The 13,272-nt window shown below is 44.2% G+C and overlaps 1 gene segment (V, D, J or C); it reads left to right on the forward strand.

The window, feature by feature from the left end:
• The first annotated feature begins 6,051 nt into the window (after positions 1-6,051).
• LOC112120957 lies at positions 6,052-6,736 on the forward strand. The segment is given in 2 exon segments: positions 6,052-6,100; positions 6,360-6,736. Coding segments are annotated over 2 exon segments (426 nt in total).
• The last annotated feature ends 6,536 nt before the right edge of the window (positions 6,737-13,272 follow it).

Consider the following 13,272-nt stretch of genomic DNA (forward strand, 5'->3'; position numbering starts at 1 on the left):
CCCGTCCCCTCTCCCCTTCATTCCCCGAGGCTCCAGAGGTTCTTCAGGTAATTCAGTGGTTCTCAAACTTTTGTACTGGTGACCCGTTTCACATAGCAAACTCTGAGTGTGACCCCCCTTATAAATTAAAAACACTTTTTTAATATATTTAACATTATTATAAATGCTGGAGGCAAAGCAGGGTTTGAGGTGGAGGCTGACAGCTTGTGACCCCCAGTAACAACCTCGTGACCCCGAGGGGGCCCGACCCCCAGTTTGAGACCCCCTTGGTTAATTTAATTTTAGCACCCTGTGTCCATTCACATGCATGTGCTATTTTGAGCATTTCAGTTTTCACAACCTAGGCTCATCCCAGATTCTGGAACTAGCTCAAATGCTCAGTTCGTGGAGTATGTACATAAGCTATACTAAAGAAAAACCCACAGTAACCATCTCCAGTTTGTGAGGGACCCCATGGAGCCAGTCTCTAGGAAACAGATAAATGCATGGAGGTTAAGTCCATTAATGGCTATTAGCCAGGATGGGTAAGGAATGGTGTCCCTAGGCTCTGTATGTCAGAGGGTGGAGATGGATGTCAGGAGAGAGATCACTTGATTATTGCCTGTTAGGTCCACTCCCTTTGGGGCACCTGGCATTGGCCACTGTCGGTAGACAGGATACTGGGCTGGATGGACCTTTGGTCTGACCCAGTATGGCCATTGTTACGTTCTTATGTTCTAAGCTAAATTAACCCAAAGTTATGGAGACAGATATGAGTCAAGGAAGCCAGCAGAGTATCAGAAACCTGGAAAAATCCCTGACTGGATGGGCTCTGGCGTTTGGTCACAAGCTGAGGTGGTTCAAAAGTTTTGGATTTTTTTTAAGCAGAATTTTTTTTATTGTTTCTTTAAACAATCAAACACAGCAAGCAGCAAATATTTGGCCACACACTTCTGAAACCCCAAACCATGTTCAGGTTTTGGCAGACTAATTTCAGCGTTTCAATTAAAAAAAACACAACAAATTTTGAAAGAAAGCAGACATTCTCCGTGATTTTTTTCTGCTTTTTAAAAACCCCTAGTTTTCGATACAAAAAAAGTTTTGACAGAAAATATTTGTCCAACCCTTTTAATGAGCTTTAGTGCCTTTTAGCACTAGCTGATGTTGAGAACCAGTGATACCTTGTAAAGGTGACGTGAAAAGAAGTTTTCTCAAAACTGGGTTTGTGCCGAGATGCGGAAGGTTTTTAAATGTTTATTTTTCCCAGGGGCCGCTGGCGGGCGGGGGGGGAGGGGGGGAGCAAGTGGGATAATTTGCCCCGGGTCCCACAGGGGCCCCCATGAGAATATAGTATTGCAACTTTTTTTTTTATGGAAGGGGCCCCTGAAATTGCTTTGCCCCAGGCCACCTGAATCCTCTGGGCGGCCCTGCTCCCTGAGTGAGTGCACAGTGCTGAGTGTTTGTCACTGCAGCATGTTCTTCACAGATTTCATAACAAACAAGAAACAGGAAATCAATTACACAACTCTGCCACTATTCCCACTGTCATTTCTAGTCTGGACACAGAGGGTGAAGAGAAAACCTAAGAGATCATCTCCCATTTAGGCACAAAATAAGTGTTCAAAAGAGTTCAGCATGTTAGATGTTGAGGTTTGTTGGAAACCTGCCCACACGTCTCCAATATGGGCCACCCAGCCACTCCTATTAGGTGCCTAAATTGGAACTGTGCTTTTTTGAAAATCTGCTTCTTCGAGCTCAATCCAAGGCCTAGAGACATTAACGAAGGGTTGCCACTGACTTCAGTGGGTGTTGGATCAGACCCTACAGGCATGTCTCCAAACTGCAGCTTCCCCCAGTTCAGTGGCCATGTGTCTGGGACTAATTTCCCACTCACAGTAAGCGCTGTTGAAGCAGTCAGCGCTGAAGATCATTACTGTCAGCCAGGCTGGGACTGGCCACTGTCACAGTGATACAGACCAACACAAAAACCTCCCTGTTCTCCATGGACCACATTGAGCTCCTCACCGCAGGTGTCACAGTCGGGTGTCCAACCATCGCCACCTTCACGGCAAATCAAATCAGGAAGGATCTTGGGTCACTGACTGATTCCAAAATTGAAAACGGTGAGAAAGCATGACACACTCTCTGAACGGTGTCACTGCTTAATGGGAACAAGAGCAAAGTAAAGTCGTACAGCAGCCTCGCCTGCTATGTGTGTAGATACAGCTGTCATAGTCAGAGTCTAAGGCCAGAAAGGAGCACCAGATCCTCCAGTCTGACCTCCTGTATATCACAGGCCACCAACACTCACCCGGCACCCGCACACTAAACCAACAACCGAACTGAGCCCAAAGTATTACAGCCCACAGCTGAGTATTACAGCTGAGCTGTTTGTAAGAAATTCTCATACATTTCCTACTGCTGGGCCACTCCTCAGATCCTTCCTTAGCCAGCATTTACGGGAGCTAGTCTCATTAGTCATGGGGAATTTTATTTATTGCAAATTTGGGGTAAAATTTGCCCAGGCACAAGGCAGCATAAGCAGCATTTTCAGGGCTTAAATGAAGCTTCAGTGGTTCATAGGCCTTTTGTTTGTTGCTGTGCTGTTTTTTGTGAGTTATTCATTGTTGAGTCTTTTCCAAATGATTTCTGCAGACAAGTTTTAGCATATGGGTCCTATAAAAGCTTTCCCCCTGCACTATTTGCTCTTCATGGTGAGTGGTCACATGACTTATGGGGTATTTTCTCTGCTCGCTGTACAGATGGCTGTATCCTTCGAATAGGAGATTAGTGAATGACAAGTGATGATCAGCCCCTGCGGAATAAGGCACTTTCAATGACCAATTTTCATGCTAAAATCTACGAAACTTTCAGGATTTACAAACATTTCCATGAACACCCAGCACCCACCTGGATTCTCACATGCAACCGATGAAATGGCCCCACAAATTACAGCCAACCCAATTTGCTGCTTTTAGACATGACTCACAGTTTACATTATTCATTATTCTAATTTTTACTTGGTCTTCATTCAGGCAAACTCCCATTCTCCAAAACTGACTCATGATTTGGCCCATTATTCTGTTATTTATATAGAACTTTATAGCCAAGTTCCTGCCCCCAGGGAAGTATTCCAGGGGTTACTGTCCTGACTGCATTATTCATTTTTATTTTTAATACACTGAACATCTCTTATTTCACCAGCCACCAGCAACAGCATTTCTACTAGAGTGCCACAGAATCCAGGATCTGCCTCAGAATCCAGGTCGACCTTACCACGGAGTACACAGGGCTTCATGCAGATGACTCAGGGAGGAGAAAATGAGACTCATTTATTCAAACTGACTTTTTAACTGTAAATGTCACTTTCCTTAAAGAATCTTTTCAAGCATGTTTCCTTTTATATTCAGTGAGAAATGTCTCCACATCCCCACTATGGAGCCTGAAAACAGTCCTCAATTAGGGCCAGATTCTGACAACCTGACTCACGTTGAGTATTACTTTTAAAACTGTCCCAATGATTTTAATAGGATTTTTTGAGGAGTAGAGCCCTAGACAGGACAAGTAAATCAGAATCTGCTCTCATGGTAAATGTACTATCACAGATATCAGTGCTTTCAAGCACCCAAATCCAGTTACTTTAATCCCTTATAGATTAAAAAGACTTAAATATATTTAATACCATTGTACATGCTGGAGGCAAAACGGGGTTTAGGGTGGAGGCTGACAGCTCACAACTCCCCATGTAATAACCTCGTGACCCCCTGAGGGGTCACGACCTCCAGTTTGAGAACCCCTGCGCTAATACTTGCTTGGGCAGTCTTTGATGGATTAAACTGTGGGGAATTCTGGTACCAGCCACTAGATGGCACTGGAAAGACGTCACTGCAGGAACAGAGATTTCAGACAATCAGCAAACTGGAGTTAGTCTGACATTAACTCAGCAGGACAATATTAAACCAACAGTGTCTGATGAGAAAAGAGGCTGTCCCGGAAGCATTTGGAGTTGGGACAGTTTGATTGTCTCTCCTTCCTAAGAACACTATTATTGTCCTACTCCAGTTCCCCTTGTGCAATATGGTCCATGTCACTGAAGCTGTGAGTCATTCCAAATTCACGGAGAGAGAGCACAAATTGTTCCTGTCTCTAGCCAAGGTGAATGGATCTTTCCCAAAGTTCTTTTTCTGTTCTGGTGAAAAAATCTTGGGTCAGTAAAGGGCCCACGATGGCCAGTCATTGGAGATGCCTGTCCCACCCGCCCTTGGTGAATAACATCCCAGTTGTGACTAATCATTTTTAATTATATAACTGACAACAAACAAATCACACAATTATCAGTGAAAACCAGGGCTTTGGAGCTGTGCTCCAGCTCTGCTCCAGCTCCAGGCAAAAACCTGCAGCTCCACTGCTCCGGAGCTGCTCCGCGCTCCAGCTCCGGGCTCCGCTCCAAAGCCCTGGTGAAAACTCTGATCCCTTATTGACTAGACATATCTTCCCTTGTGTCATGCATGTAATTTTCCCTTTAAACAATCAATGAGTGTTCCCTGATTCAAAGCACAGAGCTAGATCCCAGCCCCTGCATCAGCTCATGCTCTGTAGGGATATTCTTATCATTGAACCCATTCAGCACAGCTGAAGACCTACATACTCACTCACACTAAATTAAGCCAACACTATTCCCAGAGTAGGGAAATCTTAGTCCAAAAAAAGAGTTTCAGGAGTGAATATACCATCCAATGGGATAACAGCTGGGAGGGTGCATAACAGTCTAAGGCAGGACCTATGATAGAATCGCTCTCACTGGATCAGAGGATAGTTTTGTGCTATATTGCCAAAATATTTCACCTAACAGTGAAAAGGCAGGAGATTGGGAGGCACTTAGAGGGCATGGGTTATTTGGTGAAGTCAAGTGAACTCTGTAAGTGGTTGACCAAAAAGCAGGATCCCCTGCTATTAACACCCGTCAGCAGTATGTGACGCAATAGGCAGGCAGAGCTGTAGGAAAGAGACCTTTGTTAAACACGCTGAGTGGCCACTGTTACAAGTAGAGGCTATAGAGCACTGATGGGCAAACTGTGGCCCATCAGGGTAATCCACTGGTGGGCTGCAAGATGGTTTGTTTACATTGACCGTCCGCAGGCACGGCTGCCCACAGTGGCCGCGGTTCACACAATGCATAGTCAGCCTGTGGAACTCATTGCCAGGGGATGTAGTAAAGGCCAAAACTATAACTGGGTTCAAAAAAGAATTAGATAAGTTCATGGAGGATAGGTCCATGAATGACTAATAACCAAGATGGTCAGGGATGCAACCCCATGTTCTGGGTGTCCCTAATCCTCTGACTGCCAGGTGCTGGGACTGGGCGACAGGAATCGCTTGATAATTACTCTGTTCTGTTCCTGACCGCTGAAGCATCTGGCACTGGCCACTGTCGAAAGACAAGATACTGGGCTGGATGGACCATTGGTCTGATCCCATATGGCTGTTCTTATGTAGGTGCTAAGCACCCACAGCATCTGTTCATTAGTACATCTGTAAATGAGGCCCAAGGTTCTTTAGCACGTCTGTTGCTAGAGCTCTCAGGTGACTAGACAAATCTTGGGGGTGATTTGTGGGGAATACTCTGATGAGGAGGCCAGCCATTTGGGAATTACTGCTTTGTTTAAGAAGGACAAGGTGCCTTCCTAGGGCACAAAATCAGTGACATCCAGAGTGTGTTCAGATGAATAGGGTTGAAATGAAGGCTCATGCCCAGACACTGGTGGCACATCCAGAGTGAATATTTAGGAGAGACATGCCAGATCTGCTCAAATATACATAAGATCTGCAAAGACATCTGTATATATAGCATCTGAATCTCAGAAACCACAATATCATTTCAACACAGAAGAGCAGCAGGAAATAAGCCAAATATGAACATTTCACATCTCTGGGCTGAAACTAAAAGTGCAGTAAATTTGCATGCATTTTGCATAGGAGTGAGGTGTCCTCACTGAGCTGCTGAGCACATATAAACATTTCATTTTCCACGGCTCACTTATGAACGAGCTTTTCCAACCACGGTCAGGCAAGATGATCTCACACACGCCCCTTCTCTGGCTGCTGGTTCTCTGGATTCAGGGTAAGAAATCAATCAATAAAAACAGTAAAATGTGAAATATCATTGTGACAGAAGATAAGAAAAAATTTGAAAATGTCACACATCAGTGTGACAGAAGATGACAAATGCTGCCAGTCAGACTTATTTAATTAATATTCTAGTGTTGTATTTATTATAAATTCACATTGGAGAATTGAAACTGTGTTTCAGTGTTTGAACACTTGTTATATCCAGCATTGTGTCACTGTTCATTCCCTTCCCACCTTTTCTCTTTATCCAGACTCCTCTGGGCAAATTGTGATGACTCAGTCCCCGGAATCTCTGGCAGTGCCAGTGGGAGGGAGAGTCTCTATCAATTGCAAAGCCAGTACGAGTATTACCAATGACATACACTGGTACCAACAGAAACCCGGACAAGCTCCCAAACTTCTTATCTACTACGCCACCAACCTCCAGTCGGGGGTCCCAGCCCGGTTCAGTGGCAGTGGGTATGGCACTGATTTCACATTCACCATCGGCGGCGTAGAAGCTGATGATGCTGGAGATTATTACTGCCAGCAGAGTAACAGCTTACCTCTCACAGTGATACAGACCAGTACAAAAACCTCTCTGCTGTATGCAACACAGTTACTGCTTCCTGCAGATACAACTGTCTAGTTTACACATGTTCTGTCAAATGCGAAGGAAGAGGAAAACGTTTTCCATCTCTGAACATACAGCCAAAAGCATTTGGATAATCACATAGATACTAGAATATACACAGAGACCTGAGGTTCACTACAGTTTTCTCTGCTCTTTTCCCAGTCTTGAACTTCAGTGCACCACACACACTTACTTGTGTTTTAATACAAATAATTCCAAACAGCTGTTACACCTTCTATCTTTCAGTCTAGAATGTTTCCCTCTTATAGCAAACTGACTTAATATTATTACAGAGAGCTGATCAGAAACAGGAATTCTCATATTGTCAGAAACTCTAAAACTGGGAGCAGAGGAGTAGAGTGGGCTTGTTCCGAATTGGCATGACAATTTGAAATTTCAAAATTTCCTGGATATGAAAACTCCAAAATGTAATTTTGGGAAAGTCAAAATGTTCATGTAAATGTTATCAACTTGACCTTTATTTTATAAATATAAAATAATATAATGTCAAAAAGATAATACAAAAACAAAACACTTCAACCACATTCAAAGGAAATGTTCGGATCTTATCAAAATGAATCATTTTGATCATTTTCCCCTGAAAATTTCAACATGAATGATGCGTTCCCAGAGAACATTTAGATTTTGTCAAATCCACATTTTCTGAAGGAAAGCTGTCCCACTGGAAAAAAAATTCAGCCTGATCTTCTATTGTAAATATGTTTCTAAAATGGCCTTGTTGTCTCCTTTATTGGAATAGATCCTCAATAAAATCCCACTGGGAAGGTCTCAGTAATTATGAACCTATGAAAATTATACTAATCTAGGGATTTGTAAATGCCTGAGTCTACTGTTTGCACAGTAGGGTAGGACTTTGTGGTCCAGATTGTCCAAGACCTGTAAGGGAGCAAATCCCTGAATGCACCCGAACTAATAGGCACATGTAGAATTTTCAACAGGGTTGGGGCTGGGCAGAGGCAGGGTGTGGAAGCTCCAGAGGAAGAGTGCACCCCAACGGACAGGGCAGTGGGGAGACCACACAGCTGGGTGCTCACCACCTGTTCTAGGATAGCATGGGGTGCACACATGCTCAGACTGGGTTTGGCTAGCACAAGCCAGCAGCAGCCAAGAAAGGTGATGTTCAGTCAGCTTCCCAGGGGCTTCTTGGCTGGCCACACCTATGGAAAAGAGGCAGCTGCTGGGGGAGGCGGGTAAACAGGGTTGGAGAGAGAGAGGTCTGCAGGTCCCCCTGCTCCACTCACACAGCCCCCTGAGGCTCTCAGGCGTGGGCCATATCATGGAGGTCGAGGGAACAGGGACACCAGTATAATGGGCAGCTCTGGAGCCTGGCACACTGATGCCACTTTTCAGCCTGAAACCTTCAATCAGATAGTGTAAGGCGCCTCCCTGGCATTAACATCTGGTCATTTATATAATTTGGCTCTTTTTGCCTATTCACACATGACTGATGGTCCCTCACTGAGCTGCTGAACACATAAATGGTTCCATTTCCACTACATGCTTCACTGACAAGCATTTCCAACCACACACATGCAAGATGATCTCAAAGACTCCCCTTCTCTGGCTGCTGCTTTTTTGGATTCGGAGTAAGAAACAGACAATGTTCAAAGAGTTAATAAGGAATGAGACAAACCATCAAAATTGGCAGTGGTTTGTTTATTTAAATACTAGTTCTTGTGGTATTTTCTAATTCACTTCTACTCTTGAGTTTAGAAGTCTTTGAGTGTAAAGTTTTTTAATGTCATTGTCCCATTTACCCAACTCCAACCCTGCCAATTTCTCTCTCCAGGTTCCAGTGGGCAGATTGTCATGACTCAGACTCCAGAATCTCTCTCAGTGTCTGTGGGAGAGACCATCACTATCAAATGCAAAGCCAGTGCAAGCATTAGCAACAACGTCGCTTGGTATCAACAGAAACCTGGACAGGCTCCCAAGCTTCTTATCTATTACACCAGCAACGTCCCACAGGCATCCCAGACTGGTTCGGTGGCAGTGGGTCGGGCACTGACTACACACTCACAATCAGCAGGGTTGAAGCAGATGATGCTGGAGATTATTACTGTCAGCAGCATTACAGCACCCCTTTCACATAGTAATACAGACCAATACTAAAATCTCTCTGCTCCATGAAGTCTTCAGTACAGTAGACACTAGTATACACAACTAGCACAATGGTCACATTTTTAAATGATTTGCCAAAAGACAACTAGAAGGAAACTTCTCCCATCCACTTATATAACCTACAACTCTAGCACTGTATTGTTATTCCAAGAAGTTAGCTATGCACGGAAGTTTGTTATAGCAAGAGTTGGGGGTCACTGGTGAAATCTTACAATGGTGTGTCTAATTAGTTCCATTGTTTAAAAAAGTCTGACCTTCTCTGTGAATTTGCTGGGTTTATGAATCTTGGTGTTTGAGTAATGACAACATCCCGGTAATGGATGTTATCCTAAATTATTAATATGTACTCTCAGCCTTACTGCCATCTTATTATTTTTGTATTTATAAAAACAAATATAAGGAAATTTCCAAACAAAAATCTACATTAAGACAGAGTTAAGGTTGTCAATATATCTCAATAATCTAAGAGTAACAACATTACAAGGATATTGTACTTATCCCAAAACGAAGCACTGCAAAACTAAGGAAATTCAAAATGAATTACACTTACACTTTTTACAAAAACCTGAACACTTTAACATAAAAAAGTACTGTTAAGGCACCCAAACAACCTTAACACACACACTCTCTCTCAAAATGTCAGACACGAGAACTAACACAAACCCAAAGAGAATGCCACTATACAACAATACTAATGATATGAAGATATGTAATATCTACCTTATGTCTTTATTTTATTTTATTTAAATTCATAGGCCAGAAGGGACCATCATGATGATCTAATCTTATCTCCTGAATAACACCAGCTATAAAACCTACCTAATACGTTCTGCATCAAGCCGAGAACTTCTGTTTGAGCAATAGCATATTATCTAGAAAGCTGTGCAGTCTTGATTTCTGAGGACAGATTTACTTGTCCTTCAAGGCAGGCAGAGCAACCAGCCAGTTTGCATCACCAGAGGAGCCAAAATGTCCTGGTAAATCTGGCCCGTTATTTGTAACTGACTTCTTGGTTCAGGGGGCTATTAGTGAGACCTGTGCTGTGTGAAAGAGACAGGGAGAGCCCACTCCCTGAGTCCCACCGTCTGTGGTCTTGAATGATTTCATGGCTGCATACCAGCATTAGCAGCTGTGCTCGAAAGGTTTCCTATAGCGCTGCTTCCTCAACTATACTGTGCTATGAAGGTGCACTGCAGGGAGACCTGATCCAAGAGTGCCAGGGAACATCTGTAGGATGGTCTTGACTCAAAGCATGAAACTATTCACTGGGTGGCCTGGGTTCCCCATGTAACAAATGGGGAATTGAGACACAGCGAGATTATGTGACTAAGTGTCCTGTGTCACACAGGGGAGACATTGGATCTCTTCGTCACCGATACAGTGTCTTAATAACAAGCCCTTCCTTCCTTAAGAGCTCATGTGCTATCTGTACACTAGACGGGTCTCCTGGTGTCTGATGAGAGAATACCTCAGGGTTGCAGTGATAACACAGAAGATACAAATGCCGCCCTAGCCTGAACTCTGGCCGTGGTGTAAATATCGCCAAGCCTGGCCGTACTGCCATAATCTAAAAGCCTCATGTTTGAAAACTATCTCCACAACATGAAGCACAGCTTGAAACGTGTGACTGGGGGGGCGAAAAGGGGACACATATGAAAAGGGAAAGAAGCATCAGGCCTTGTAGCACCACACTCCCTGGGGAACACTCCAACATCTGCTTGTGCGGGCTGTTCATGCCCTAAATTCTGTGAACAACTCTTCATTGGTCAGTAGGTGACAGTATTATGACACAACATTGCAGAGCTGGAGTTTTCAGGCCAAACAGGCTATTTGGACTCTGAGGGATTCACTGGTAGGATCTGATTCAAGAGGAAGGAGAATGAATGAGTGACTGTGTTTCCCTGAGCATAATATTGAAAAAAAAACAGCTTTAAAGCCAGACTGGGAGCCCCTTATCCCCACAGCTGAGCACTCACACAAGCAGTCCCAGTGAAATGAATGGGATTACCTGTGAGTAACAGGCTGAAGACTTCACCCTAAATCACTAAAAATAGGTATAGATGGGCTTGTGTTTAACTGTATGGAAATTGGGAAACGAATGGACATCTGCAGCCTGCTCTGCTACCCATTGATAGAGTCACCTCATTAAATAATAAATCCACCACCGTACCCACCTTATGCCATGTAAGCCTCAGTCTGGGCACCTGAACATCCGAATAGTGAGTAATACGAATAGTTATAACACATAACGGCAGGATCAGACAGACAATTCAAATATTTCAGAACAGTTCTCCTGGGTCTATTATCCTGTTGACCTCTGGCATTTTACACTTTTGTGTATTCACACTAGAGTGATTTTCCTTTTCTGAGCACTTATAAATGTGTTGAATTCCACTCACTGGAAATTGTGCTTATTAACAAGCATTGCCAGTAATAGATAAGCAAGGTAGAGTCACAGATTCCCCTTCCTGGATGCTATTTGATGTCTGGCTTCAAGGTTAGAAATGATACAAATATAACAATCATAGAATCATAGAATATCAGGGTTGGAAGGGACCTCAGGAGGTCATCTAGTCCAACCCCCTGCTCAAAGTAGGACCAATTCCCAACAAAATCATCCCAGCCAGGGCTTTGTCAAGCCGGGCCTTAAAAACCTCCAAGGAAGGAGATTCCACCACTTCCCTAGGTAACCCATTCCAGTGCTTCACCACCCTCCTAGTGAAATAGTGTTTCCTAATATCCAACCTAGACCTCCCCCACTGCAACTTGAGACCATTGCTCCTTGTTCTGTCATCTGCCACCACTGAGAACAGCCGAGCTCCATCCTCTTTGGAACCCCCCCTCAGGTAGTTGAAAGCAGCTATCAAATCCCCCCTCATTCTTCTCTTCTGGAGACTAAACAATCCCAGTTCCCTCAGCCTCTCCTCATAAGTCATGTGCTCCAGACCCCTAATCATTTTTGTTGCCCTCCGCTGGACTCTTTCCAATATTTCCACATCCTTCTTGCAGTGTGGGGCCCAAAACTGGACACAGTACTCCAGATGAGGCCTCACCAATGTCGCATAAAGGGGAACGATCACATCCCAAGATCTGCTGGCAATGCCCCTACTTATACAGCCCAAAATGCCATTAGCCTTCTTGGCAACAAGAGCACACTGTTGACTCATATCCAGCTTCTCATCCACTGTGACCCCTAGGTCCTTTTCTGCAGAACTGCTACCTAGCCATTCGGTCCCTAGTCTGTAGCAGTGCATAGGATTCTTCCGTCCTAAGTGCAGGACTCTGCACTTGTCCTTGTTGAACCTCATCAGGTTTCTTTTGGCCCAATCCTCCAATTTGTCTAGGTCCCTCTGTATCTGATCCCTACCCTCCAGCGTATCTACCACGCCTCCCAGTTTAGTGTCATCTGCAAACTTGCTGAGAGTGCAGTCCACACCATCCTCCAGATCATTAATAAAGATATTAAACAAAACCGGCCCCAGGACCGACCCTTGGGGCACTCCGCTTGAAACCGGCTGCCAACTAGACATGGAGCCATTGATCACTACCCGTTGAGCCCGACGATCTAGCCAGCTTTCTATCCACCTTACAGTCCATTCATCCAGCCCATACTTCTTTAACTTGCCGGCAAGAATACTGTGGGAGACCGTATCAAAAGCTTTGCTAAAGTCAAGGAATAACACATCCACTGCTTTCCCCTCATCCACAGAGCCAGTTATCTCATCATAGAAGGCAATTAGGTTAGTCAGGCACGACTTCCCCTTGGTGAATCATTGCATTCATGTATTAAATCTATTGTATGGCAAGTTAATTTCTACTCTTTAAGTGAAATTTAAACAGTTTTTCAGTGTAAATTTTGAATGATTGTGATGCCGTCATCCTGCTTACCCCATTCTATCTCTGCCTCTCTTTTTTCTATATCCAGATTCCATTGGACAGAAAGTGCTGACTCAGACTCCAGAATCTGTCAGTGTTTCCAGGGGACACAGCCACTATCAACTGCAAAGCCAGGGTGAGCCCAGCAACAACTTAGCCTCATACCAAAAAGCAACCAGAACAAAGCTCCGGAGCTTCTCATTCATAGTGCTCTTACCCTGGCCTCTCGGCCCCCAGCCTGGTTCAGTGGCAGTGGTGCTGGCAACGGACACGCTGATTACACTCTCACTGTCAGTAGTGTGGAAGCTGATGATGCTGGAGAATATCACTGTAGAGCTGTACAATGACTGGCCTCTCCCAGTGACACAGGCCAATGCAAAACCCTTCTGGTGCTACACAGAGTGTGCCATGCCTGTCAGCCTAGGTAACTGCATGATCTTTTCACTGTTATCTTTGGCTTCTCTCACCTTACTCTCCTATTGTAATTTCCAAATATTCACTTGTTGCATCTGGTAATTAAATAGACCTAGACC

The sequence above is a fragment of the Terrapene carolina genome, unplaced genomic scaffold (genome assembly GCF_002925995.2).
Source record: "Terrapene carolina triunguis isolate 2854851 unplaced genomic scaffold, T_m_triunguis-2.0 Scaffold20013, whole genome shotgun sequence".
Classification (NCBI taxonomy): Eukaryota; Metazoa; Chordata; order Testudines; family Emydidae; genus Terrapene; species Terrapene triunguis.